Source organism: Daldinia decipiens (genome assembly GCF_022478715.1).
Source record: "Daldinia decipiens strain CBS 113046 unplaced genomic scaffold F4813scaffold_17, whole genome shotgun sequence".
NCBI lineage: Eukaryota > Fungi > Ascomycota > Sordariomycetes > Xylariales > Hypoxylaceae > Daldinia > Daldinia decipiens.
Window position 1 is genome coordinate 187,596 of NW_026054560.1, and position 27,160 is coordinate 214,755.

At 47.6% G+C, this 27,160-nt stretch overlaps 7 protein-coding genes across 7 annotated transcripts; 2 read left to right on the plus strand and 5 right to left on the minus strand.

The window, feature by feature from the left end:
• Positions 1-1,253: 1,253 nt before the first annotated feature.
• F4813DRAFT_389605 (uncharacterized protein) lies at positions 1,254-5,601 on the minus strand (the record flags this gene model as incomplete). Its single annotated transcript, XM_049246862.1, has 3 exons — positions 1,254-1,412; positions 1,463-4,951; positions 5,008-5,601. The coding sequence occupies 3 exons, from the start codon at positions 5,599-5,601 to the stop codon at positions 1,254-1,256; spliced, it is 4,242 nt and encodes a 1,413-aa protein (XP_049099393.1).
• A 3,629-nt stretch (positions 5,602-9,230) lies between these two features.
• Positions 9,231-11,443, minus strand: F4813DRAFT_389606 (Sodium/hydrogen exchanger family-domain-containing protein; the record flags this gene model as incomplete). The annotated part of the gene is made up of 6 exons (XM_049246863.1): positions 9,231-9,611; positions 9,662-9,976; positions 10,129-10,251; positions 10,337-11,023; positions 11,172-11,269; positions 11,326-11,443. 6 exons carry the CDS (start codon positions 11,441-11,443, stop codon positions 9,231-9,233), a joined length of 1,722 nt encoding a protein of 573 aa, XP_049099394.1.
• A 974-nt stretch (positions 11,444-12,417) lies between these two features.
• F4813DRAFT_76186 (uncharacterized protein) lies at positions 12,418-13,117 on the plus strand. The gene has a single exon (XM_049248875.1). The coding sequence runs from the start codon at positions 12,693-12,695 to the stop codon at positions 13,053-13,055; it is 363 nt and encodes a 120-aa protein (XP_049099395.1). The 5' UTR covers positions 12,418-12,692; the 3' UTR covers positions 13,056-13,117.
• Positions 13,118-13,234: 117 nt separating this feature from the next.
• On the minus strand, positions 13,235-13,956 carry F4813DRAFT_76193 (uncharacterized protein). The gene is made up of 2 exons (XM_049248876.1): positions 13,617-13,956; positions 13,235-13,558 (listed from the first exon to the last, which is right to left on the minus strand). Exons 1-2 carry the CDS (start codon positions 13,823-13,825, stop codon positions 13,357-13,359), a joined length of 411 nt encoding a protein of 136 aa, XP_049099396.1. The 5' UTR covers positions 13,826-13,956; the 3' UTR covers positions 13,235-13,356.
• A 710-nt stretch (positions 13,957-14,666) lies between these two features.
• F4813DRAFT_76209 (cytidine deaminase-like protein) lies at positions 14,667-16,610 on the minus strand. Its single transcript, XM_049248877.1, has 2 exons — positions 16,172-16,610; positions 14,667-16,114 (listed from the first exon to the last, which is right to left on the minus strand). The coding sequence occupies exons 1-2, from the start codon at positions 16,354-16,356 to the stop codon at positions 14,803-14,805; spliced, it is 1,497 nt and encodes a 498-aa protein (XP_049099397.1). The 5' UTR covers positions 16,357-16,610; the 3' UTR covers positions 14,667-14,802.
• A 4,431-nt stretch (positions 16,611-21,041) lies between these two features.
• Positions 21,042-23,278, plus strand: F4813DRAFT_389609 (bifunctional 6-phosphofructo-2-kinase/fructose-2,6-bisphosphate 2-phosphatase; the record flags this gene model as incomplete). The annotated part of the gene is made up of 3 exons (XM_049246864.1): positions 21,042-21,478; positions 21,533-22,364; positions 22,421-23,278. 3 exons carry the CDS (start codon positions 21,042-21,044, stop codon positions 23,276-23,278), a joined length of 2,127 nt encoding a protein of 708 aa, XP_049099398.1.
• A 1,486-nt stretch (positions 23,279-24,764) lies between these two features.
• F4813DRAFT_76326 (uncharacterized protein) lies at positions 24,765-26,900 on the minus strand. The gene is made up of 3 exons (XM_049248878.1): positions 26,757-26,900; positions 26,530-26,646; positions 24,765-26,435 (listed from the first exon to the last, which is right to left on the minus strand). Exon 3 carries the CDS (start codon positions 26,387-26,389, stop codon positions 24,872-24,874), a length of 1,518 nt encoding a protein of 505 aa, XP_049099399.1. The 5' UTR covers positions 26,390-26,435; positions 26,530-26,646; positions 26,757-26,900; the 3' UTR covers positions 24,765-24,871.
• Positions 26,901-27,160: the final 260 nt, after the last annotated feature.

A 27,160-nucleotide genomic window follows, 5' to 3' on the forward strand; every position in this document is an offset into this window, starting at 1 on the left:
CCCCGAGTCAAATGATTAATCCCCCATCCCCTCGTCGGGTTCCGAGTGCTTATCTAATACATACATACATACATACCCGCCGGGACTATCCGCGCGGTATTTATGTATTGCCTTACACACCTAGGTTAAGGTACTAGGTTACCTAAATGTATTCCTTCCATCGTTCCCAATCCTTCGGAGTTTTCACTTTCTCTACATACATACATACATACATACAGGTACATTATATTACGCCCACACCGCTACGCGGCACAGATACCCATGTCCATTTACCTACTTACACACATCACTTACACTACTTGCTTACCCGAATCCTCGGCCGAACCCTAGCTACCTATCTTCTCTACATATCATACATGAACACATATTCCTTCCTTCCTTCCTTTGAAACCCGCAAGCCAAGGCCTCTCTCTCTCTCTCTCTCTCTCTCTCTCTCGGGGATAAATGAATCTCGCAGAACGAGAGAGAAGACCCCCATGACAGATATCACCTAGCCTAACCAGATAAAATAGATAAACGGACATTGGATTTACCTACCTACCATCTGCTTACGTCTTTATCTATCCAACCCTTGACTGCCTAGGTGTAGGATGTAAGGCACCTAAAGTATCGAGCCCCGAATGCCGTCTAGATAAACTCCTTCCAAACCCGAGGTGACTAAGATGTAAACACAGTCTAGCTGTCATGGACCTTTTGCACGTCTGCGTCATGTATTTACCCCTTTTAGATGACATACTGTTTTAACCATAACAACAATAATGCATCACGAATTAGCAATCGTAGCAAGCATCAGCATAATAGATATTCTTCGCTTTGAAACCCACAATAATCAAGCCTACCTATACAAGCATATAGCTAGCCAGTAGACTCGTAGATTAATTCCAAGTGTAAATGCCAACAATAGATCCAGATCGCTGAATTAATTGTATTCAGCTAACCTAACCATTCTTGCGCTCTAAATCATAGCACGATGCCCGCCCAACCAAACCAACTCGTGGTGATCCCGAGTCTGACCGAAAATTCCAGGAGGGCCACCTCCATTCAAAACCGGGACGACAAACATGAATCTAGGACGCCTTGCTCAAACAAAAATACGGAGCCCACCGTTTTATCTCTCCTGTTCCACTTCCGTGCTCGATTGAGCCATAGTGTAGACATCCAATTATAAGTAGCAAGGCTATACAGGGGTATTTACACACGGTGAAGAAGTGAAGCTTGAAACAAAAGATATAAGAACCTTAAAAGAAATGAAATCAAGGGGTGCCCACGATGTTTAGGGCAAGTCTTTGCGCAAACTCTCGTGGATTTGCGACGAAGGCAGTCGAGGCGTTGACGAATGAGGTACCGTAGAATACCAGCGAGGGTGCAACGCTGACCAGCATAGCACCAAGGATGAAGATTAGAATTGGAATCTGCCACTATATGTTAGCGCTAGTATTATAAAGAGAAGTGACGTATTTACCCAGACAAACCAGAGCATCTTATCACTGCTTCCGGTCTTGAGCCTCTGGGCGTGGGCTCGTTGTAGGTTTTCCTGTTGTTCTTTGGTGATGCTGTGCTTATGCCCGATCTCGAGAAGTGCGGGCACTTCTTGCCTCTGTAACGCTTCTTGTGTTTGCGATGATCCTGACGCCGCCTGGTCGTAAAGAGCAGCGCATTTCTCGTCAGCTATAGCCTCGGCTGCGGCCGCGGCAGCTGTAGCTCGCTTGATGTCGATATCTCTTTGTGGGAAGATGCTGTTATACGCTGGCGGAGGGCTGTCCTTAACGCCGAATCTGGAGAGATCCCACCATTTACTATCGACATCACGTGGGGGTTCTTCATCCCCAGGTTCAGGGCGCTGACCCCGGATGTTCGGGACGAGAGAGCTGATGCGTTGCATGACGGGAGCTGCATATAGATAGGCATGGTAATCCGGAAGCACGGGTATCGGTGGGAGGGCTGGCATCTGCGGCATCTGCGGCATCTGCGGCATCTGTGGCATCTGCATGTGCGGTAGATTTTGTAAATGCATTGTCATGGAGTGCTGCAATTGCTGGAACTGTGCCGCAAATTGTTCCCGGAGAGCTGCCATTGCTGCGGTCGTTGTTGCGGGGGGGGCATCAACGCCGGTGGGTTCACGTGGAGGCACATACTGCGGGAAGCTTGGCCGTCTCATGTTTAGCCAATCGCCGCCTTCTTCATTAACGTTGCTTTGAACTGACGAATCGTCATCGTCGTCGCTGCTGTCTTCCGAAGAGCTTGGGCTCTCTGACATGAATTCCTCGCGATGTGCCGGTGCCATTGAAGATGTGTCCCATAGCGATCTTAGGGAGCTAGCACTATTAGCCCTGCTATGAAGCGAGCCGTTGCTTCGGGATCTAGAATGGTTCTCGATCTGTCGGAGAACTCTGAGCACGTCACTGGATCGAGCAACGTCAGCGGGTGTCAAACCAGAGAGACTTCGCATATTTGGATCGGCCCCTCTCATGATGAGACGCCGGACGATTTCTTGGTGGCCATTCATCGCCGCCAAGTGCAACGGCGTGAAGCCTCCCTTATCTCGCACGCCCACGTTAGCGCCACGTGATAGTAGACCGGCGACAAAGCGCACGAGCCCGATAGAAGAAGCCAGGTGAAGCATAGTCTGCCCGCTTGCTCTTCTAAGGTTGATCTTCGCCTTGTTGGCGCTATCGTCTAGATCGATCAATTCTAGAATTCGAAGAAGTCCCTTTTCTACAGATTCCGAGAGATCCTGTTCTAGGTTGTTGAAGTTTGTATTGGGGGTTTGGCCAGTGGATCCAGGGGAATGACCCCAAGGACCGCCCGTTGCGGGTCCGTAGAGGATATTTCTTGCGATATCCGCGACATCTGTCAGATTATTCCCAAGTTTATTGCCCAGCACAGTGAGTGCTGTACGTATTAGGCGATGTTCGTCATCGTCGACGTATCTAAACAGAGGCTGCTGATTGCTACCAAATGAAAGCTGGGAAGCAACGCCTGGCTGTCTGATTGAAACCGGGACGATCCCAGCGACATGAGATGGTGGCAGAAGGCAAACTAACGATGTCTCGCCCCAGTAGGTCGTAGTAGCCGCTCTTTGATCCCCAAACATAACTTCCAGACCGCCATTCGTGAAACCGCTGCCAAGAATCGTAACCTCAACTCCTCCCGATTTTGGACCTTCGCCAGGGATGATCTTGTAGATCATTGGCTGTGTTCTACTCGAGTTCATGACCGTAGGCGCATTATATATATTCTGACCAAGCGAACCATGACATACATTTTGTATATCATTTCTCACTCGGTTCGGACTAGGCGCACGGCTGGGATGAGCCGAGGACGGTGTTGAAAATATTTGAGATGCTGGTACGTTGTCGATACTCATGTTTCTGCTTCCTTGTGGGAGGCCGATTTCAGCGTTATTGCTGTTTGGTGTAGGTGGTTCTGCCGAAGTCGAATATTGTTGTCCAATATTATTAAGGCTCGCCTGCCGCCCATGAAACATGGACTCCGCAGACATTGGGAAGCTTCCCATGTTTGGCGAAAATGGCGATGCGGCTGCAGAAGTCACAGCTGATTCATTATGAGCTCCTGGAGGCATTATCGATGGCGATTGTCCTGTCTCGAGCCTAGTCATCGCTAGGCCGGTAGGGAGCTTTACCGACCCGCTTGCTTTCCTCTTTCTAGCTGTAGGGCCAGAAGGACTAGTGGGCGAACCCTGTCTAGACATATTGCGGGACGTTGTTGTGGTAACCGGCATAGACTGGGAATTGTTACCCGGAAGAGTAAATGATGTAGCCGTTGGTAATCCTTGGATATCAGAGGTTGCTGGCGACATGCGAAAGGACTGCATTGAGGGCTCGATATGGTGAACGTCCATCGCTACAGGAAGCGGCGGTGATAGAACGGAGTTCTGCGTGGCTGATGCTGCTGGGAGATGTGTCTTATGATCGTCTGTTATCATAATTGAAGATGAGATTTGTTGAGCGATAACATTGTCCTGATAATCCTTGATGGTAAAGATAACTTGGAACCCCATTTTCTCTCCGTGATGGCGGCAGTAACAAGCAATGCGCATTGGCGCATCTACTTGAACGGTACCGTCAGGGACGGAGAGATCAGCTGGCCCAGCTCCCGTGGGATCAACCATATGAGGAGTGACTGCTTGCCAATCTTTGATCTCTTGGGTGTTGAAAACGATGACCCGCTGGTGCTCGTATCGATTCCATAACTCATCCTCTTCCGGCTTCTTGTGTTTCTTGCGGCTAGCACGTTTCCGTTCTCGAGTTATACAACCAGCACATATTCGTACTTCGCCACCATTCTGAGGCTTATGCTCATCATCCTCACTTCCGTCGTCTGACCTCTTTAAACTTGCGGTGTCATGCCCGGCCACCGCAGCTCGACGGAAAGCACGCTGGAGCTTCATAGGGTCTTGCATGGCACTAGTACAAACCAACATAGTGTATAGTTCGAGCATGTCAGGAGACCGCGTCGCCCCGGGTTTTGCTAATAATTTAGGCTTTGAGATCGTATGAGTTGGTAAGTGAAGCCTCTTAATACCATGAGGTAGTGCGTGGATAGTAAGCTTGATTGGGATTTGGGTCTCAACTCGGGACTTGAGAGGCGTAGGTTGGATCACCAGTCGTGGCCTCTGCGCCGGCGCCAAACTCATCTGAGGTGAATAAGACGAGAGACTATTAGCTGGCATGCTATTCGGATCTCGTCTAAAGGAGGGTTTGGGGGCTACGTTGTTAGCCCATGGACTCGCTGTAGGAGGCCATGACAGTAAGGAGTTCTGCTGATTTGACACGGCACCAAGACGGCTCGTGATATTATCGGGGGGGGGTGAGTTGTTAAGTATTGCCGCTGGAGAGGTTTCTTGGCTAATTATCATATTCGACGTGGGCGAGCCTTCTCTGGAACCGCTCGTTTTTAGCCCGTTCATCGACTTTGTTATAGAATGTTGCTAAGTACTAGTTAGTGTGAAGAGAGTTAACGCATGTGAATAAGAACGGAACGGACCGATTGTGTCTTATGATGACCCTTGATCCGCTTAGCGGCAGGGGCATTCGACATGGAATTCGCTGCTACAGGCGACTCTTGTATGAGACCATTCGTAGCGGGGCTAGGACTACTAGAAGCGCTGTCAAAGTCGAAAACACGGGACATTTCCATAGTAGTAGGGTCTATAGTGTCGAACATAAAGTTCGCGTCAATATATCTAGATTCATGTTCGAGGTTCCAGCCGGAAAAGGGCTCGTCGGTCATCATGGCCTCTGTCGAGCTCTGACTCGTTTTCGCGGATATCGAATTGCCGCTTATCTGGGAGGAAGAGGAAGAGGAAGACGCAGAGCCCCGGTGCGAAGGAAGAGGTAGAGGTCTATTGGGGTTGACCTGTTCCGGTTGGCCAAGGCCTGGTGGAAAAGGCTTCAGATCATCGTAGAGACCTGTGTCTAACAGTTCGCCGCTGGTAAAATCAAATATATTCGTGCCTGATGAGTGAGCATCCTCGTAGAAGTCGAACTCGTTGCTGGCCGCGAAAGAGGGAGGTAACATCCCCGAATCAGAAGTAAAATGGTTCGTCCCACTGAACGGGGAGGAACCAGAAGTCGTCATGGCCCAGCTCACGCGGTTCTTGGGTACGCCAAGAATGGGATACTATACGCAGTTGTGTCAGCGTGTTGGGTAGAAGTCGTGATCCAACACAACACCAACCAACAAATTACCCTATACTGTCCACACCGGCGACGTATATAAACTAATAGAAACCCCTAAAGATGAGATCAACGTCAAGGTAATCTTCCGAAGCGCTATCTTCCAACAAGTCCAACAGTATCAGATGTAGCTATGCTCTAAAAGTTACAGCAACATGCTTCCTTTTTTAGTTCAGCTCAATTGAAAATGGATCAACGAGTATGAGAATTCCCAACGACGTCGATGGCAGATATTATAGGCAAGACTCGATATCCGAGCGATGACTCGAGGATGTTTAGCGTTCGATGCTTGGGCTCGGAATAGCGTGCCGACTCGGTGAAAAGTTGCGGTAAGTCCTAATACAAGTTCTGCTTTGGCAGAAGTGTGGACTATAATGAGGTCTATCCGTCTCGATATAGGAATTGCAATACGTCAAAGCTCGCATTCAATTGAAGATGACTCAGTAGGAAAAGAGGCGATAGTAAAAAGAAGAAAGGAATGAATGTATTGACCGTAATGGTGGTGTGGTGTGGTTTGTTGACTTTAGATTTCACCAAAGGCCGGGATATGGATGTGGGATGGATGATTTAAGATGGGAGAGAAGACAAGCAGCGTTTTGGATCAATCAATTTGTCCAGGTCTAAGATAGAAGAACCCTGACAACGTGAGCATCGAACCCGACAGGGGGCACAAGCAGTGTACTATGTACAAGCGCAGAGTTGGGGTGGAGAATTAAAAGACGGTCGAGGTTTGTCTGGGTGCTGGGCTTGGATGGTGCTGTGCTGGGTGTTCAAGCGCAAAAGGGTAAGCTCGTTCGAGCACGCTAACTCAGACTATGTAATTACATAGACCTAAGAGTTAGGAGGTACTTGACACTTTCAAGGTTGTGCGCGGCAGCCACCCCCCGGTGCCCGGAAAAACCGGGGTTTTCCTACCTATCTTGGAAGAGTGAAAAGTGCGAAAAAATGTACTTTAAGAGTCTATGAGTTAACCAAGGTATACCTATGTAGTATCTCCGAAAATTGTTAGTGGCTTAGCAGCGAACTATGTAGTAATCGAGTAATCTCGCTTAAACCACGTGTAACATTGCCGCTACTAAATTATAATCGTGTTAGTGCGGAATCTTCGATATCAAACGAAGAGCAAGCGCAACCGCAACTACATATACCTAGGTTAATGTTTGGTCGTGTGCTCTACCTTCAATACCTTACCTTACCATAAGAGGTCGGTCTCCTAGAGCTTAACCTTATGTATGCAGGCAATGCTATAACCAAGCTATAACCAGGCTAACAAATAAGCTCAATTAAGCCATCGTGCTTTTAAACTTCCCGTCCTTACCTATGCGTTTACATCGTTTACATCGTTTATATTGTATTTCTACCAAAAAGCCACATCACGCAGTTGGCCTCAGTCCTCCTCAGCTTTGAATCCTCTAAGCAACCAAGAAACGCCGGTCATCGGGCATGCTTTGATGTTGCTGACCACAACTCGCGGGGTTTCTTCGCCTACCTGATACCCTTAAGGAATACACCTAGGACTGGATTGAGTATGTACGTACCTAATTCCTATTCATGCCATTAAAGATTCGGAAATAACAGGTACAAGATATTTTTACGTTCTACTCACGGCTGGTTAAGTTTATAGCCTATACTATTTTTTAGTCTATACTATTTATTTTTCATATTTCTACTACTGTGCTTAGGTAGGGTTGCAGACAGCATCCAATGCCCATTCCTGTTCCTGCATCCAGTCTGGTCTTTAACTGGTCTTTAACTGGTCTTTAACTGGTCTCTAACTGGTCCCCCAGACAAAACTAACTTATTATCCAAGGGTCCCTTCCCTTATCTGATAGGTAAATCTGACTGATAGGTATCTGGTGGAGGGACTGATGACTCTATCCTACATACACAATACATACAACCACAGCCAACCTCCTTCACAATATCCACAACTGTGCATCTCCCACCTCCCTCCTCCCTCCGGAAGGTCGTTGCTCTCTCTTTCTGACGACACGCCAGTCTCGAACTCTTGTCCAAGTAAGCGGTGCCCGCTTCCATAGCCGCTTCTGCTTCTACCTCTGCTTCTTCCCTTTTCTTCCCTTTACTTCTTTAACTACAACTACCACTACTATTACCACTACCATTACCATTACTACGTGTTCTCCGTGCCCGCCATTCGCGCCCCAACCCACGCATCTACGGGGAAAACTCCCCGATGGTAAAACCCCGTTATCTCCCCGCCTTATTGAGATTATGGAGGGTCACACTAGGATAGAGTCGCACTGGGATAGACAAACCTTCTCCGTCGTCGCTACGATGCCGGTTTAGCGTACGCGGAATGGGCAGCTGCTTCGAAAGCCATGCTCCCTCCGCCTAGAAAACTTGGCGGAGTTCGAAATGTCGTCGTATCCCTTCGTCTGCAACTTCTTCTACCTGTGTTTTGTTCCACCCCCGTCCACTCTCGTAGCCACCGGACAATTAGACAGTCCAGGTCCAGCCCCACCTCCCTCGTTGACGGGTGAGATAGCCAGGAGAACGCACATATTGGCGTTAATTAAAAATGGATATCGGTAATCAGTACTTAGATTATGCGAGACTCTTCCGTCTGGATTTTTGTACCTTGGGTAAACACTGCAACGGTCCCGCCATCTTACGATATATCTACTAAGGCAAGGGTATCCGTCTCGGTGCAGTTGGCATATGAAAAGAGGGGGAATCGATATATCACCACCTGAGCTTTCAGTGTGTATGGGTCTATCCAAAGACCTCGGACAGTATAGCACGGGAGGTTGTGGAGTTGCGATGTCTTCCCCTCTTGCAAGACCGACTCAAATCAACTTCGAAGGCTGAGGCAAGAAAAAACAAAAGACCCTAACCTAGGACCCTTGATCCCCCACGCAGATCCAGGGTTCGTCACTCGCAAGGCTAGACCAAGCTACAGCCAAGGCGGCCAATTATACAAGAGAGAAGGCCAACTTAGGAAAGATGGTGGCTTAATAGCTGATGACATATATGTATTTGAGCCGATTCGGGCAGTTTGGCTTGAGTAAGCCGGTGTATGATTGATTACTGTAACCGTCACTACCGGACATCCGCCTTATGTTGTAGTTGACATCACCGGACTCCGAAACACGAATGAAGTGTAGGAATCCGGTATTTGCAAATATATTATAAAATGAGAGGAGTGTGTTACTATTAAATTACAAGGTGATCAGACTGCCGAACGAATTTCAAAGGGGAAAAAAAATCTATCTACCACAAAGATGGAAGCTCCTAAGCGTCCTGGGTAAGGTAGTATTGAAATAACTTGATAAAGCCGTTCTCGTGACTCTAGTCCTTACTCTAGTCCTTCTACCTGAATGCGACCCTGCTTATTGTCCCGCTAGTAGATAGTGAATGCGTAGTAAATGATCGATGCGATGGCTCTACGTTGTGTCTTAGTAGATGTCGTGCTGGAAGAAAGAGTGGCTAGGGCGTTGTTGATGGGAGGTGCCAAACAGCTCACAATGCGGTTGTGGCATTCCTCTTAGGGTCTTGAAATTCTGTGCCAGCTTACGATACTTCATCGGGGAAGCGGATCGTGCGGCCAGGTAGGGTAGATGGCGGTGTGCTGTGAGGCGATCCCGATGCTAGCTCCAGAGGTTTCGAACCCGCTTCAAGATCATCTCCGGATTCAACAAGTTCAGCAGCATCCGCCGCAGTCCCCGTGTGCTCCGTAATGATGGAACCACCAACCCTATAAACGGGTCGCACAGATACGGAGCGAGAGTCGGCAGGGGTATGAGTCGCTGTCCTGTCCCTAGAACGGCTCCGTGGATTTATTCGTGCACCTATTTGGAAAGGCAGGTCCTCAGCTGAGGAAAAAGTCCTTGAAATAGTTCGAGGGAGGTAAAATCCAAACTTTCCCAGGGGTATACTAAGCCCATGAACAACCTGACAAGTAATTAGTATGATATCGATATCCGCGGTATGACAATACTTACAACGCTGCATATTACCATGAACCAGACTAATACCGACACACTCTCTTTAAGATGAGCTACATCCCACCTCGCCACGCTTCCCTGGTTAGGGTTCAATGTATCGACGAATTCTAACGTCACGTATAGATAGAAAATAGCTGAGCACCCAATTGGCCCAAAGAAACCCATGAAGATTGCCTGATGAAAGCCGTATATCTGGGGGATTTTCTTATAGAATGCTAGGACAAGTGGTAAACGCCTAAATACCAGTATTAAGATTCCGAGTGGGACCAGGCGGTAAATCGGAATGATGCTATTATCCACGAAACTATGCCACTGCATAGGTATGTTCAGTTAGTGTTTGTTACTTATAGAAAATATTCGGCGTAGATAATTCAAGATACTCGTTCTGGCAAACATTGCTTGTATGGTGCTCTGAATCTTTGTATTATAATAGGGGCAAATAGAGAACACGGGTATATACATACCGGGCATACCGCGCCATACCACATGAATATAGTCACGTTGAGAAGCATATCTATAGTAGGTTGCAGAGAACTAGAAACAGAGAAAATGGTTAGTAGAGGTCCAGCTAATACCAGGGGGCTGCCCTAGGATATGAAAGAATACATACTAATAATCCATAGTTAGCAAATAAATATTATAACAGCATATTCAATTTATATGCGCACGAACCTCATCGAGTGTTTCTAGGCGGAACCAGTCGTCCCAAGTAAAAATGTTCCCGGCAATAAAGCAGGCTAGAATATCATCACTACCGATCATACCACAAGTACCAGTAATGAAGAGCGCGAGCGAGAGTGCAAAGACGAGGAAGCTCTCGCGATCCACGAATTTACGTTCTTCGCAGAAATGAAGCAACTCCTTGGCGATCCAGCCAACGACCGCACCGTATACCACGCTGAGAAGAATAGTATATCCCCAGGTCTCTCCAAACCATAGGCCCATGGCGAGGCCGGCACCTCCTTGCTCATTAACGCCACCGTCGCCAATGTACTTAACGAGGTATAAGGCAAAGAATAAGAAGGGATATCCAAGGCCATCATTTGCTCCAGACTCCGCAATGATGATCTTCTGGAGGTCCTTGGGGACATTATGATCAGCAAACCTCCCCTTCACTATAACATTAGACAGCACGGGATCGGTTGGCGTCACACAAGCCCCAATCGCGAGAGCATGAAGGAAAGGTAAGTTTGGCACTAGACCCCAGACGAGTAGACTTGTTATTAACCACATCGCCATCATGATCGGCCCCAGAAGTAAAGCCAGCGGTTTCCATTCTTTCTTCAAGTAGCGACTAGGTAGTTGAACGCCAGCTAGAACGAGCTGGACTCCGAGAACAAGGCGGGTGAAGTACAGCGTCTATGATAAAGTGTTAGTTGTGTCTACCTAAAATCACCGGTTTTATTCGATCATAAGACTCATAAGTGCTATTTATCAAGGGCAAACCTAATAAATAAGAGCATATAGTGGTTTGATTTAAATGGATGAGTCTCGAAGGATCGCTTACAATCGCATTTAAGTTTTCTTCCGAACCTGCATATTCAAGCGGGCGGACAAAGTTGGCAGCGTGGGGAGAGAAGACGACGCCAGCCAGGAGTGATATGACTAAGTAAGATGTCAGCCCCCCATTTCGAGCACTGTTTAACTATTGTTGTACTTACGAGCTTCAGAAAGATAGAAATTCTCCTTGAGAAGGTAAGATACCAGACCGAAGACTGATATCCACCCTCCCAGCACACTGACGACAATATTGAAGTTGGTAGGGGCGAGAGTCGGCATTGTTAGTCAGAGATCAAACTCGGACAGATTGTCAAGTAACTCCCGGATCGTCCTTGCAGCAGCGCAAGGCAAGGAAGCAGTGGTATGCCGGTGAAGTGAATGTTATTGAATCATTTGGTTTTGTTGAAGTTGTAGTAGATGTCGAGTTAACCGCCACGTTGACTCTTATGTACTTATTACAAGATTATTTGAACGACTACCTTGGTTACCAGCACTATAGTACCAGGTTGGCCGCGACTTCTAAAGGGCGGTATTGGTCTGGGAGGTACTGCTAGGTGCTGCTCTTTCTCTATCGTAATTAACAGGATAATATATTTGGTGATTTAGTTATAAAAGTATCACTTAGGCTCTGGAATCAGTAGAAAAGAAATAATGCTACTAGCAGATAGGTGTATGTAAGAGGTGTGTATAATTATCGGTCTGTAGATCTGCGAGCGATGCAAAGAAGAAAAGAAAGGACATGGAGGACGACGAATTAAAATAAGGACAATAAAAACTTGGCTGCTTTCATACCCCACTTATAATAAGTTTATCTTAGATCGGTAACTTCCACGCCTTGGCGAATGGGAACTTGGTTCTGTTACACAACCAAATAAAACCGGACATTTGAATTGTCTGAATTATGTGAATTATGTGAATTATATGAATTATATTATATTAGGTTATCGTAACTAGTCACGAACCTATTACTAGAACACAGCGTGGTATTACGCAATTTATCTTCGTCTAGAATGTGTATATTACTTAGGTATCTACCTGCCTACATATGAGTCTATCTTAGATACGCACACACATTTTTAACGCGGGAGTTACCTATACTTCGTATTTTGTGAACTAAACGAAAACGATCCCGGATGATATCGCTTCGGTCCGAGTTCGCTGTGGCTTTGAGTTGCATGTCATAAGATTAGGCATCAAACTTATACTACGTTTTAGCGGAGATTTCAATCATCGTCGCTTAGAAAAGGTGATAGTCAGGTAGCAATAGTGTAACTATCATTGTTATGTATCACTGCATGTCAAGGCAGTGGATTATATTATACTGCACTATATTATACTGCACCATTGGCCCCGACGAGTCATCTTGTTCGTAGGAACGTAATGTTTATATCAGAACTAATCAACATGAAAATTTCAAGTAGGTAAAGAGAGACGGCACTCCCCTCTGGGTGGTATCATTGCGCGTTGCCCGGCGTTAGCATCGTGAGCTCATCGAGGTGCACCTCGTGAGCGATGTTCGGATCTTATTATGCAAGTCATCGTGATACATGTTTATATCCTCTGTCTTGCACCGTTCACGGCGAGCTCGTCTGCCGCTACATTCCCGGGATCAGCCGCGTGGCCTTTTACCCATTGGAAGAAAGTTTTCGTTCCAGCTTCGGTGCGCTCATCGATCTTAGCTCGGATAGCTTCGACGAGATCTTTGTTCTTCACCAGTCCGTCTTTAGTTTTCCAACCATTCTTCTGCCAGTTCACGTACCATTCCGTCGCGCAACTAATCGAATATTTGCTGTCCGAGAAGATGCGTATTTTTTGTTCGACCGGTACAGTTTCTAAGGCTCGAAGAATGGCCGTTAATTCAGCCCGTTGGTTTGTCTGTACTTCACCCTGAAGGCGCTCTGAGATATTTCTATGCAAATACGTTAGTAAATAAACCAAACATTCAAACTAGCTTCATGACAATTACCTTTCGTCACCGTGTCCAAAGAAGACGCCAACGCCGGCGGCAGCACCGACACGACCGTTGGCAAGGCTACTCCCATCCGTATAGACGCGTAAGACATCCTTCTCATCTTCAAGTTTACCGGCATCGTTGCCTATGGACTTCTTGCGCTTCTTCGAGGAAGGCCCAGCACCTTCATCTTTTAAGAGGGCGTCCTGTGCCGCCTCGTTCCCATGGGTTCGTATGTATTCTATTGCACCCTCACGAGTATCAAATCTCTTGTATTTCGGGCCCTTCCATCCCTTGATCGCAAGCGACGCCGTGTCCCAATCGGTATAAACTCCAGGCTCTCTACCGATAGCCACCGCATAAAATCTCTCTTCGCCTGGGGCAGTAGCAGACGTCTTCTTACCGGCAACATATGCCTCTGCGTCCTCTTTGCTAAGGAAGGACTTGTCTGTAGAATTACCGTTAGCTCCTTGGTTAGCATCTAACGGGTGTTCGGCTTACCTACAAGAAGCACCTCTGAATCCCGCCGTCTGCTCCTGGCATTCTGCCCAAGTCAAATAGACACCCGGGTTCACTCCAGCTCTTACGGCATAGTATTTCTGAGCATCGGCATCCATCTTGCGTTTCCTGCTAATCTTGGCCGGGGTTGCATTAGCGGGTTGCGAAGCGGATTTCGACGCCTGACCCTTCTTCGTTGGATTTATCGGCATGTTGAGTAGCGGAAATGGTATATCGTTAAAGCCTAACGCGATTGCAATCGTCCATAACAGCCCAGAGGATTCCGTAGATATAGTGAGTTGTCTTACTTGTTCGAAACACGCGGCTTTGTTGCGGAGAACAGGAGGGTGACAGGTTATTGCGGACGCAAAGGTGCGTTTAAGGCGGTGTCGGACAAGTCAAAGGAGTGTCATTTTCATTGAAGACGGGTAATTAAGACCCCCAAGAGAGGATCAAAGGTGGCGTCCGTTCTCGTCAGAACTCTCCCTGTCTATTCTTTCTACGATGCGAACAAGATGCAAGTACATGTAAGTCTTGGGGAAGAGGGGGAATCCCATCAAAGCAGTTGGCCTCAGTCATTGCATACCCGTGGGCCGTGGGCATACGAAATACAACCAGGCGACTCAGTAAATTCATTTTAGGTACTTTAAGAGATAAGATAAGAAGACACCGTCTTAGCTTTATGTCTTAGCTTATAGGCTTATAGGTCCCCACTTTGGCGGCTCATTGGAACCGCTTACATGTACTCGGTCACTCGGTAACTCGGTCACTCGGCCACCAACATCTAACGACTTATACCATTTAGGTATATATCCATGGGCAATGCTAATCACGGGAACCCTTCGATACATAGGTAGGCAAGCTATTTTCATACATAGTAATTTATTGCGATTGGGTATAGCATACATGACGATCTAGCGTCGGTCCAAAAACATACAACGAATATCCTTTGACTTCTGTCATCAAGGACTGGCCTATGCTGATCAGGTTCGCGGTCCAACTTATACATAAAATGTCTTGAATAAAAAGGGATGCATATGATGCCCTAAGTGTAATTCCCTTCATAACCACCTAACCATGAGACGCCGCGCCTTTCAGTAATGCCAATTCCGGCAAGGGGACTACCTAATTCCTCTGCTTGCCTCAAAACCAAACTCCTCGGATGCGTAGTGGGATTAGTGAAAAATATTTATGCGTGCAGGTGCGCGTCGACTGGTAAGCTCTCAATGCTGTCTGATTCCCACTCCCAGCCTAGGAGAGTCCAGTTCAACTCCTTGCGCCAGTGAAGCCCAAGGCCTTGGCCTCCACCACACGAACCTACCCCGCAAGCACCAGAGGCTCCGCACGCGTTGTAGCCTCGATCCTCGGAGCTCATACCACCTGTTAACGGCATGCGATGACGAAAGACGATTCTGCCCATTCGGGAATGTAAAATTGCCATGGCACACATTGTGCACGGTTCGTGGGTCATATACAGTTCAAGCTCATGACAGAGGTAGCCATCAGGGCAGGGGTGGTCTTCGTCGAATACTAGCTGCTCGTCGCTAAGTAGAGGCTTGTCTTGGAAGGCCTCAAATTCCACCATCTTCTGTTCAGACTTGGGTCGATCCTCAGCTCTCACTAGCTTCTGTGCTACCATGCTGATAGCCCTGAGTGCTGCATGAGCCATGGGGTTTCCGATACGTCCCGTCTTCTCTTGTTGGTGCCAGCGAGCATCGGCTGCGATGGCGACAATTTGGGTCGTCTCTTTTGCCTCGGGATCCGATTTGGTAGAGTCTTGGGCCTGGGCCTCTAAGTTTGAGGCATCCGGCTGATTGACGTCCCGTACGATACTATTAGGCACCTCAGCAGCACCGTGTGCAATTCCATTCACATCTTCAGTAGTTTGAGGATGAGAATTGCAATTGTCACCGTCGGCCCCTACACCCTCACCGTTAGAAAAGTCGGACTCTCTAGAGCCTTCTTTTGGGGCGGTTTGTTTTCCAAACTCGTTCTTTCCGGGTATCGTACGCTTGACGATAACAGCGCCGATAGGCTCTCCATAACCGGCTTCCTGTGACTTTTTGGCGATCTGATGTGCCAAGGTCATCCATACGGAGGCGTCGCGGGAGACAACCGCTTCTGTACGAGAGATAGTACTTGGGTGAGGGCCAAGGGGGTTGTTCTTCCTGTAGACAGTCTGCCAGAACTGTTGCGACCACATGTTGGCCTGGACCTGAGAGGTGGGTGCCAATAAAGGAACAGGGATCGTCCCTACAAAGATGTCATCCCTAATGTCATCAATGTTGGCGAGACCTTTCACTAGTTCGTCGTAGGACATCTCATTCTTAGGACCAAGCACGATGTAAAGCCAGTTGGATTTACCAAGATGAACCTGTCGCCCGTTGCCTTCATTCATGAACTGGGTCTTAAGATGAGGTGGTATGTCGGCAGGCTTGACGCACCGACGCAGGTGAGGGAGGTTCTTAGCTGCATCATCACCAGCTAGAGCTCGGGCAATACTATAGTAGGTAGTGTTAGCTTGTAGTGTAATTCCTAGGGGAAGCATCTAGACTGACTTGACAACATCGTTAGTGACTTTATTGGGAGCTCGCGTGACATAGGCTAAACCGAGAGAAAGGTTGTCTCTTAATTCGAGTATGGTCTTGAGAGGTACTAGAGTTCCTAAGGCAATATCGGGAGGGATAAGATGTCGGGAGACGGGGTCGAGCGCCTCGACAACTTCCTTCATGGAATCGCTCATAGCGGTAACCCCCGAGACAAGGCGTCAAGTTTGTTTAGGTGCCGAGTTGAGCTAGACTGTAGAAGGATGACCACCTATTAAAAGTGCAAGTTTGAGGTAGGTAAGAAAGGGTTGAGTGTAGGCGCAGGCAACAAGGCAATTTGTAGGAACTGCGACGTTGATGTAGTAATTAGAGCGATGGCCAGCCGAAATCCAAGAATCTATGGACCCAGTAGGATCAGATTAAACGAGAGAATTGATCAAAAATGAGGTTAATCTGAGAGATCTCAGCATTGTGCTGGGAAGTCGGGAAATGCATAGACTGGTGGAGAGGCATAGGCCGCGTTCTAGGGAAGATACCAAAGATTTATTCGGTTCTAGGTCGAGGAAGCCAAGAACCGCACGATTCTCAGGTCGATCGAAAAGCACTGTCCGATTTCGAACCGTCGCGGTTTCTACTAGGTCTGTGTGGTATGTCAGTCTTTTACGTGCGGGATGGTTGAGGAAGCTTGTAGTTGCTCTGTTGCTGGGTTTTGAGTGTAGAAAGTAGGTGATGAGTTAAAGTTGGACCCTTGCAGGTACGGGCTGTTGAGGTGGATCGTACCTGCCTAGGTAGGTACCTACAGAGAAATTTCTTGGTGGGGTTTATCGATAGAGCTTCTATAAATCTCAGGGTCCTACCCACCTTAGGTAGCCTTACGTATTGAATGCTTTACAGCTGCATGGCTTCGCTGCCTTTGGTACATTAGGTACATGTACAAACATAAAGGGTTGAATCAAGAAGGTACCTCCGTGTACGTACCTCAAAGAGTGCACGTTAAATTGATGTTCTACATTATACATGGACATAAGTATGTTTTTGTTGCATTATGACAACATATGTAGCTAGCTGTGTGATTGGTCAATCCTTTCTATTCCTCTTAACGTCTTTAGTGTGACATAAAGACCAATCGGAATTCAATGTAATGTAAGTCTTATATTTATTATTGGTTTGCACTCCTTGCTTGGTGCTTGGTGCTTGGTGCGTGGTGCTTGTGTGAGCATATATATATGCCGTAAGTAGGAAGCCCAGCCACAGAGCCTCAGATTTGCAGATATGTCTGATAACGTGAAGATCAGGGCCGACTCCAAAATCGCCCGACGATCATGGCGTGGCAAAGACTTAAGATCTACCTACGTACCTAACATACATCATCTCTCATATCATAGATGCGGTGTAGAGATATACGTCTGGCAATTATAACGAGCTTAGCTATAGTACGATGGTTCAGAGATGACACTATACGAGATATGGCGCTTTGTTCATGTGAGTCTAATGGGTTGAGCGTGGTTAGACTTCAACCCTACCTAACCTATCAATAGAAGCCCTCAACTTTTAGGTAGCATTTATACTTCCTACCCTACCATCTCATCTCTACATACAAGTACACTCATCGTATCCCTGCTGCGCTTACGCAAACACTCTCTATTATCAAAGCAAAGCATACGGCCAGGGGGTTCCTACGCTAGGGATGCCGGGTTCAATGCTACTGTAAGGCTGATAGTTGGGACGATGATTTGAGTATACGTGAGTACATTACATCCCAACCAGCATCACCCTTATCTACCCTCCCTCCTATTTCCCCGCGAATACTGTGCTTCTGATCCAGCACGTGGGGTCGTCATTCCCAAAGGCGACGTTTGTGAGGTATTTATTGGAAGGCGTCCGCACACTTACCCACCTTCTTAATAGCTCAGGAAATATATTATTGACGAGTCCGGCCAAAGTGCAGCCTGCAGAGCTACATAGTCAACCTTGCTTCCCCAGCTTTACGTTGCAGTATGTCGTCGGTCTGGCACCCTAGGTATGAGCGCGATGAAGGCGATATATGGAATATGTAACCGCCGCGGCCATGTGACTAGGTTTGAAGGCGGGCTAATGTAACAGCTTCTGACCTTCAAGATATTACATACACGCGAGCCTATACTAGAATTGTAGATTGCAATGCTGTTCAACAAAGTGCGACCCAGTTTTAGGAGGTCAACCCCACGACTATTGGATCTTAGAAGTATGCTGATCTCAGATCGTGAGGGGTTTGCTGACAGGGTTTGATAGGCGTTCCTTGGGGAAACATTGGGGTATCTGTTTTCAGCCCCCCCGGGGGTTACTCGGGCGTGAGACATTGTCCGGTCCAGTCTCTTATATCATTACTATGCGTTGAATCCCCCCAAAAAAGCACCTCTCGCCAAGACGGATCTCCGGTAAATCTCTCATCCTATGTATGAGGATAAACATCTGCTGTGGCATTGCGCTACCTATATGTCTAAGCCCGTCTCGGCGCCGAGGTGAATAATCAAAAAATTAACTTGGGAATTGGGATAAGTTGAGAAATATGGCCAAGTTCGGAGTTATGTTGAGTGGGTGCGAAGTGGCTAAGTGTAAAGGGGGCCAGAACAAACAAACTCGAGACTTGATGAGGAAATATGGCGATCGATTCGCCGGTTTTCGCACTCTTACGCCTCCACGCTCACGAAACAACTTGATATGTGTAATCCCCGTTGCGCGATAATTACGTTGCAGGTATCCAGACACTACCTGGGGTTCGATGTCAGCGAATCAGTCGCATTAGCACTTACATGGCACATATCCTAAAAGCCTCCTCCGGTCGCAATACTCAGAGACCCAATAGCAAACAGTCTAAGCGGATACGATTGCTCTTCATAGTAATAGAGATATATATTTACCAATTGTAAAGGTTGAGGTGGATGGTTATGGATGCGCGGTTTGTTGGAGAGATTGCATACCTGAACGTTTGATTTGTACGGGTCACTTATACGCACTTACACACAATAATTTCCTATACAATAGTCCCCTCCTCCTCCCCCCACTGGCTTTAGAAGCTTGAATCTCCATAAGTTTGAGGACTACTATTTAAGTGCCTACCTATTCAGTCTAAGCCTTGGTCCTTAGCTCGAGCACTACCTATAAAGCACCAGAAGACTAGGGCGTGGGTTTGACTGTAACTTATCATTGTTACAGCCCAGACTTTTAGGTGGTCTTAAATCCGTCTCAGCCATCAAACCCAAGAAATAGGGACGCAAATAAAAGGCCGCCGTCCCTGCTAAGAAAGCTAAGAAAGCTAAGAAAACTAAGCCCCTGGACTTATTATTTATCTTCGACGTGAGAAGCATTCGATTTCCAGCCTCACCAGCATAGCTTGTCTTGGCCTCATATCGTAGAGGTCTGCCAAGATTAGAATCTGACCAACCGTTGAGCGCAGCCCCGTGGCCGACAAACAGAGCCTTATCACATATTACGACGATTTGCAAAGAGACGTGTTAACGTCAGAACGTCAGAACAGCAGGACGTCAGGACGTCAGGACGTCAGGCAACGCCGCAACCGCTAGAAAACAAGTCTTAGGACGACATCATAAAATCCACAAGTCCACAACAGCCCACTTGCGCCCACCTCAATCGACCTCAATCGACCTTGTCGGCCCACAGATAGAGGAGAGGGAGCCACTATTTCCATTCGTTTCTTTCTCCGACAGAAAAAAAAAAGGTGATATCAGAAGCTCAGAACGAGGCTTAAGAAGACTGAAAATATTAACCTGCATCGGTTACCTCGGTCGCTTTATTCTCGGCCTTCACCTTTCACCCTTGATTTTTACCATCATCAATTATCGATACCATTCCCTTCATATCTCTTCTCCTTGACATATTCACACGTGTATTGGTACGACCTCCAGTCCTCTATCGGACCTGTTTGGGGGATGACGTGAGGTAACTGATACGAATATTCTACACGTACCTATAAAATTTTATCTTTTTACAATACCGAAAATCATTAAGCGACCTGTTAGTGCAGTGCCAGAAAACCGACAATACGGATAGGACGGTCAGAAGCTTCTGTCAATTAACAAGCCCAGCGTCCTTTTCAGGGTATTTTAGGGCATTTGGGGGGGGTGTGCAGCAATCTACTGCATCATTACACTCTCTTCCAGCACTATCTTACTCTCTAAACTCATCCGATTCGCCGATCTCGCAGCCTCCCACCCTCCTTTCCCCTATATTGGACGGTACTGTATCTCTTGGTACTGTACTGTTCTGCGCTAGCAATCTACGCTAAAAAACCTTAAACCAGCCAAGGTTAAGACCCTGAAAGGTCCGGAAACAAAACACCTGGGCACCTGGGCACCTGGACACCTGGAAGATTGGAAACTATGACACCCCGTCTTCACGTAAAGGGAACTGGCCCTCTGGAAGTTGTTGTGCCGTTTGACTGCAGCAATTCTACGGCGCACCAATATTCTCTTGGCTCACAAGGTACGTCTTCAATACTTTTGAAAAAGCACATATGCTTTCTTCTTCTTTGCATCCAATATTTCCCTACCTTGATGCAAGTACCCAATTCTTTTCTTATTTTTTCTTCTTCTTCTTTCTTCTTCCTGGTCATCACCAGTCCTAAACAACACACGTAAAGCACCTGTTACATCATCCCACTTCAGATTTCTTTTTAATCCCTGCTACTGCAAGATTGCATAAATAGCACCGCTGCTGCGTTTTCATTACTTAGACTTGGCGTTCCAAACTCGGCGCCCCGATAATCGGTTGCATTTGTTGCAATTACTCAATTACTAAATTAACCATCTTTTTTTCTCCTTTAGATCGCAAACCCACACGCAGACCATCACAATCACAACAATCATCGCTTGCTCGAGCGGCGATGAACAATCAATACCAGCGTCAAGTTTCTAATCCTACGATCCCTCGCTCTATACCTACACCACCGGAGCAAATCATTGCGACCGAGTCCAATCGTCCCACCACAAGCTTCGACGCCGCCCTGGCTACTGTCGCAAAAGATGGCGCGTCTGCATCACCACCAACTCCCACTTCCTTGAATGGGGACGATGCTGTACCATCCCACAAGTGCAAGCCTTTCCAAAATGGACTCGCGCCACCTACGCTCAACAACCTTCCTCATGTTAGTCTCGGCCCAGTTGCGCATCCGTCTGCGCATCCCTCGTCCCTGGCGAGCGCGCTCAGAGCCTTGAATGAGGGGCCTTGCGGAGTCGCCTTTCGCGATTTCCCTGCGCCTTCGTCTAACGATTCTCCCTACACAAAGAGTATCTCGTCTACCGCTCCCGCATCGCCTCGAATGTAAGTTTCATGCTGTTATATTTCGAATGCTCTAATACTGACTACTTGGGATAGTCCACCCCTGCGACAGAACTCGGGTTCCCAAACACCTCGCGTACGACCCCATGCGACAACCCTCAGTATTCCTGGTATGACTCGATCGCTTGTATCTCCTGATGGGAAAATTGCCGATCGAGATGTCGCTGCGAAACTTGTCATCATTATGGTTGGCCTCCCAGCCAGGGGCAAATCGTACATCACAAAGAAACTTCGGAGATATCTCTCTTGGCAACAACACAACACTCGAATCTTCAATGTCGGAAACCGAAGACGTGTCGCCGCTGTAAGTTCGCCGACCATGCATCGTAAAGATAGTTCCATGGATCTGCCAACTCCTGCAACGACGATTTTGGTTAACGGTGCTCAGCCACCAACTGATTCCCCGGCTCGGAAAAGGTCGTCGCCTCAGGATCGGGATCAGGATGACCCCGCCCCAACGCCTATGGACCAATCCGCTAAATTCTTCGACCCCAACAACGAGCAAGCCTCGAAATTGAGGGAGGAAATCGCCATTGACACGTTAAATGAGCTACTAGATTACTTGATCAGTGGCGGAGGCTCGGTTGGAATTCTCGATGCTACAAACAGCACGATCCACCGGAGACAGACACTTTTCGACCATGTCAAAGCTAGAGAACCTCAACTAGGCATTCTATTTATTGAGAGTGTTTGCAAGAATCCTCAACTTCTGGAGGCCAACATGCGCCTGAAGCTTTCCGGCCCTGATTATAAGGACAAAGATCCTGTCAAGTCATTGGCAGATTTCAAGGAGCGCGTGAAGGCATACGAAAAAGCATATGTGCCCCTAGGAGATTATGAAGAAGAGCATGAGATGCAATATATCAAGGTGAGTAGAAAAAAGCATATCATATCCTATCCAACGTATACTAATTCTAGGTACAGATGACAGACGTTGGCAAGAAACTTACCCACTTCGGATTGGGCGGTTTCCTCAGCAGTGGCATCGCCAATTATCTATCTTCCTTTAATTTGTCCCCGAGACAAATATGGATCACTCGCCATGGCCAATCTGCGGATAACAAACTTGGCAAGATTGGTGGCAATTCCGAACTGACTGACCGCGGACACTATTACAGCGAATGTCTGTACAGATTCGTCACAAAGAAGCGCAGCGAATGGCTGGTAGAGCAGAAGGACAAGGTTGCACAAGCATCATTCCCTCCTCTACCTGGAGACCAGTCGCCGCCTTACCCTGATCTGAACCGCGAGCTCGAGGAGAAGAATTTCTGTGTGTGGACATCCATGTTGACACGCAGTATACAGACGGCTGAGTACTTCGAGGCAGACGAAGATTATGATGTCAAGAACTGGGAAATGCTCAACGAGCTAAACGCCGGAAAGTTTGAGGGCTTGACATACGAGGAAATTGCCCGCACTCATACGGATGAGTATAAGAAGCGTAAAATGGACAAACTTCAATACGTCTACCCCGGTGTTGGCGGTGAAGGCTATCTCCAGGTTATCAGTCGTCTTCGGGATATGGTGCGAGAGATCGAGAGAATCAAGGACCATATCATGATCATCGGGCACCGTTCCGTCTGTCGTGTTCTGATGGCGTACTTCATGGATCTCACCAGGGACGACATCGCAGATCTGGATATGCCCCTCGGCATGCTCTACGCTATCGAGCCCAAGCCATACGGCATCGAGTTCCACGCGTACAAGTACAACGAGGAACAGGGATGGTTCGACGAAGTCCCTAACTACAGACCCTCGAGAACGGTCGACCGCAGCGCCTAAGGGGACTGCGAGGTTTTCTTTTTTCGTACCTTTTCCCGCTCATCATCATCATCATCACCATCATTGTAACACTATTTTTATTACTACATCATTCAGGCAAAGACGGCAATGATACCAAGAGAACCGGCGGGGCATATTCTCAGAGCGCGCCCGCTTTTCGAAATTTTTGACATTTTTCCCCCTTGTTATTTCCGAGGAGAGTTTCCATACGAAACGGAATCCGGGTTGCGCATGCTTTAGGAGTTCGGACGGGAGTTGCGGCAAAGCAAAGGAAAGGGGGGGTGTATAACGGTCACGGACGGACAGGATTCCTCGGCCGCGACAAGAGGGCGGCGGGCTCGACGGCTTTTGTTTTAAAATACTCCCCCCATCATTTCCCCGTCACCGTGCCGAGTCTATGGATGTATGCTCACGGCATAGCATAGCACGCACCTTCGTAATTTAGTTGGCGAGCATTACCCCCGGATAGACCTGCTATATACCTAGGTAGTTAGGTCGGGTACCTCGTTGTTATCCGTAGATTTTCGCTCGGAATAGAGCTTATTAACTACATGTTTGGCCATGTCTCTTGGTGACTTATGTACATTTATAGAATCAGTCATGTGAGAGAATGTATGTATTATTACAAATTACGAAGCTATCATCTGACGTCTAAGATAAGACAAGACAGACCTCGACAATACCAATGTCAATACAATATCAATTACACAAACCACGATCGATACAAGCACTAGTATACAAATCCACACAGCATTACTACCAACTATAGACACAATTCTTTATTCAAGTGGTCTCTTGCAATACAAGCAAGTAAGTAGGCACACAAGGTATGCTAAACTAAAGTTTATCAACAACTCGACTCAGTTCAACTCTCTCATCCGTCCCCAACACTGAAGAGTAGTTTATTTCATTCCGTAATCGTCATCACAGCCATAACAGCTGGGTCCATTCAAACAAGTGTAGAAAACCCGCCCTAATATTATTACAAGTTCTTTTTTTTTTCTTCTTCTGCAACCCGTTCCGTTGGTTGCATGCTACTAAAAGCCAAAATAGGTCGAGAGTCGGGTAGAGCGCTAAACAAGGTAATTTGTTGGTTAGATGCTCGTCTCCTAACGTCTTTACGCTTGGGGCCTGAAGTGAAGTTTTTTTCTTTTTCGTTCTTTTCTGTTCTGTTCACACGAATGCCGGGTTAATGCAATGCAATGCCATGCAAAATAATAGCAAGAGCAAGCCGATCTCGTTCGCAAAGTGGTATATCCATCGCCATTTTTTCCATTCGAGTCCCGGTACGTTGGGGGTATGTTGGAAGAAGCAGGAGGGAAATCAGGAAGGGAAAAGTCGTAAATCTTCGTAACCAGGAGTATTTTTTTCGTCATCATGAGCAAGGAAAAACACAAGGAAAAGAGAATCAAATATAATCCGCCCGGAATAGGAATTAAACGCCGCGATTTCCCAATGATGGTTCTGTGATCGCTTTTTTTGCTCTTTCGTATCAGTCATAATCATCGTACAACGGATCCAGAAAAGTCGTCAAATCGTCGTGTTGTCCGTTTCACTTCTGCCGCTTGGTCAGTTGTCGTGGGAACGAAACCCTTATAGCGCCTCTCCATAAAAGCAATTTGCCCCCATATTCTCGTCTTGGTGGTAGTAGATACGGGGCTTGTGGTAGCTGTACTGGTCTGGGATACGCGGGACCATAGGAATGCCACGGTTTGCATCGGGCACGACGCTTAGACCTGGGAGCTCTCGTGATCGTGGGGGGAATACATCCATCTCGTCTTGTCGGACGTCCTCCATAGACGAGCGGTCCCCGAGAACTTCCCAATTTTCGGATTCTGTCGATGAGGCCCGCGATCGCAGAGATGACGACTTGCCGCGCTTTCGCAGTCTATTGCCGTCTCGGCTGCTATTAGAGGGAGATCTATGCGGGTGTTGTTTCTCAATCCGCTCAACCCGCCTGCCAACCATCTCTCGAGATACTGGTACTAGTATCGGTACCGGTGCCGGTGCTGGAGACGACGATCGCATGCGGCCAGCTATCTCCTTCAAGTACGAGGTACTACGGGTGGAAATTGTGGGCGACGGCGGGAATTGGAGGAAACTATCAGACATCTGCAAATCCTTAATGGGAGACGGCATCTTGCGTAGTTTCTTTGCTACCCTCTTAAGCGGTTCGACAAAAGATGACGACGTAGACATTCCTGGTGCCTCGACGCTTGCTGGGTCTTCCGTATCTAATCTGCTGCGTTTGCGGCTACGGAGAGTAGGACGACGAGTATCATAGGCGTCTGGCATATGCATCGGCTCGTCCTCTGGCTCCGGTGTTTCGATTCTGCGTCCTTGAAAGCTTGCCCTTAATGGCGAGCCAGGAAACCTAGGCGCCCTGAAAAAATTGGTGGCGTCTATGGAAGAGGTACGCGGAGGAGGTTGTGGAGAGCAAGGTCCGGAGCCTGGTATCGAAGGCATGGGCGGCGTAGAATAGCGATCACGACCACGGCTTCCTGGAGCGGCGTGGCGGGTGGAGTGTATGGCGTGAGATTGAAAGAAGCCGCTCGCCATTAATTGGTTGTATGATTCTAAGACATCTTCCCTCGATGGGCGGGTGGCACCGTTACCCAAGTTGGGCAGATCCGGGAAGTTATACATCTCAGAGTGGGATTTAGCAGCTCGGAGATGTTCCGGTTGCGGTGCTGGAGGGGATCGACGGTGAAGTGGTTCTTGAAGACTTTTATGTTTCCTCACTTGCTCCATCTTGTGCGTGCTACCACTGCTCCGAGAAGACGACGACGACGAAGAGCTCCATCCCAAGGCATCCCGAACTCGGCCAAAGAAGCCCGTGGATTTCCTATGAGTGATGATGTGGTCTTGCAGCTTGGCTCGCGGAGACATGCTGCTCTCGGAGAACGGCCGGCGTGTCTTGCGTGCATCTCGTTGAAATATTGACGGCTCAGCGTAGAACTGCTTTTCGTATTCTTTGAGCTGGCCGGGCTCGAGGAACTGTTTGGGTGGTGCAGCGCTGACTCGATCGTTCATAGAACCCTCGACAAAACGTGAAGTAGGTGGACGGGAGCCGCCATTCTGTGTTGAGGGCCTAGAAATATCGAAGGCCATAATGGCGACGACTATGATGAGTGCTTCGAGAAGGCAAGTCTGGCGGCTAAAGGAATCATTAGAAGAGCGGTATGAAAAACAAGAATTGAACCCCAGGTTGGGATAAAGGATAGAGGATAGAGGATAGAGCGTATGTTTACATTGTAAGCTGCAGCCAATCTGTTGCTACCCCAGCTGCAATTACCGGTGGGTCGGGGGGGCAACCGAATGCTCATATGTATGCAAGCTAGGGCTAATTACCCGCCAACGAATCTTGCCTATTTTATGTTAGTTTTATGCTAGTTAAATGAAACTAGTAAGAACATTAACCTAACTGGGGAGGTGCATGAAACTAGGTACAATACCCGTTGCTATGAGGTGAACTAACACTGAACTAACACTCCTATTTCAGAATCAATTACCGTAAACGAATTGAAGGACCGCCATGGGAAAACCCCTTTCGAGCAAGGAAAAGATTCTGCAACCGCTTAGGGAAGAATCGTGAACTTCAATAGAAAGGCTGCCGTTTATGTACTCTGGCGGCCAGGTGCGATATGGGGAGGTTGGATTCCCAGAGCTACCATACATACAGCAACTCGAGGTTCCGTAAAGTCAAATTCTTTGGTACACATGCAATGACCCCTCTGCCAGTTCACGCTAAATGCATATTTGGTCGTATTTGCTGATCATGACAACAACCATCATGATTCATATATTTATTTGTCCATATATGTACAAAAGCACCGCTGTACTCACTGGAATCCCTTACACCAACACATGAAAATTTGGAAC

Bases quoted from the DNA above. Each gene is read 5' to 3' on its own strand.
- F4813DRAFT_76186 (XM_049248875.1), top strand. From the start codon at position 12,693: ATGCAAGTCATCGTGATACATGTTTATATCCTCTGTCTTGCACCGTTC.
- F4813DRAFT_76193 (XM_049248876.1), bottom strand. From the start codon at position 13,825: ATGCCGATAAATCCAACGAAGAAGGGTCAGGCGTCGAAATCCGCTTCG. The intron at 13,559-13,616 runs GTAAGCCGAACA...TCTACAGACAAG, and splicing joins TTCAGAGGTGCTTCTTGTAG to TCCTTCCTTAGCAAAGAGGA.
- F4813DRAFT_76209 (XM_049248877.1), bottom strand. From the start codon at position 16,356: ATGAGCGATTCCATGAAGGAAGTTGTCGAGGCGCTCGACCCCGTCTCC. The intron at 16,115-16,171 runs GTCAGTCTAGAT...TACCTACTATAG, and splicing joins GTCACTAACGATGTTGTCAA to TATTGCCCGAGCTCTAGCTG.
- F4813DRAFT_76326 (XM_049248878.1), bottom strand. From the start codon at position 26,389: ATGGCCTTCGATATTTCTAGGCCCTCAACACAGAATGGCGGCTCCCGT.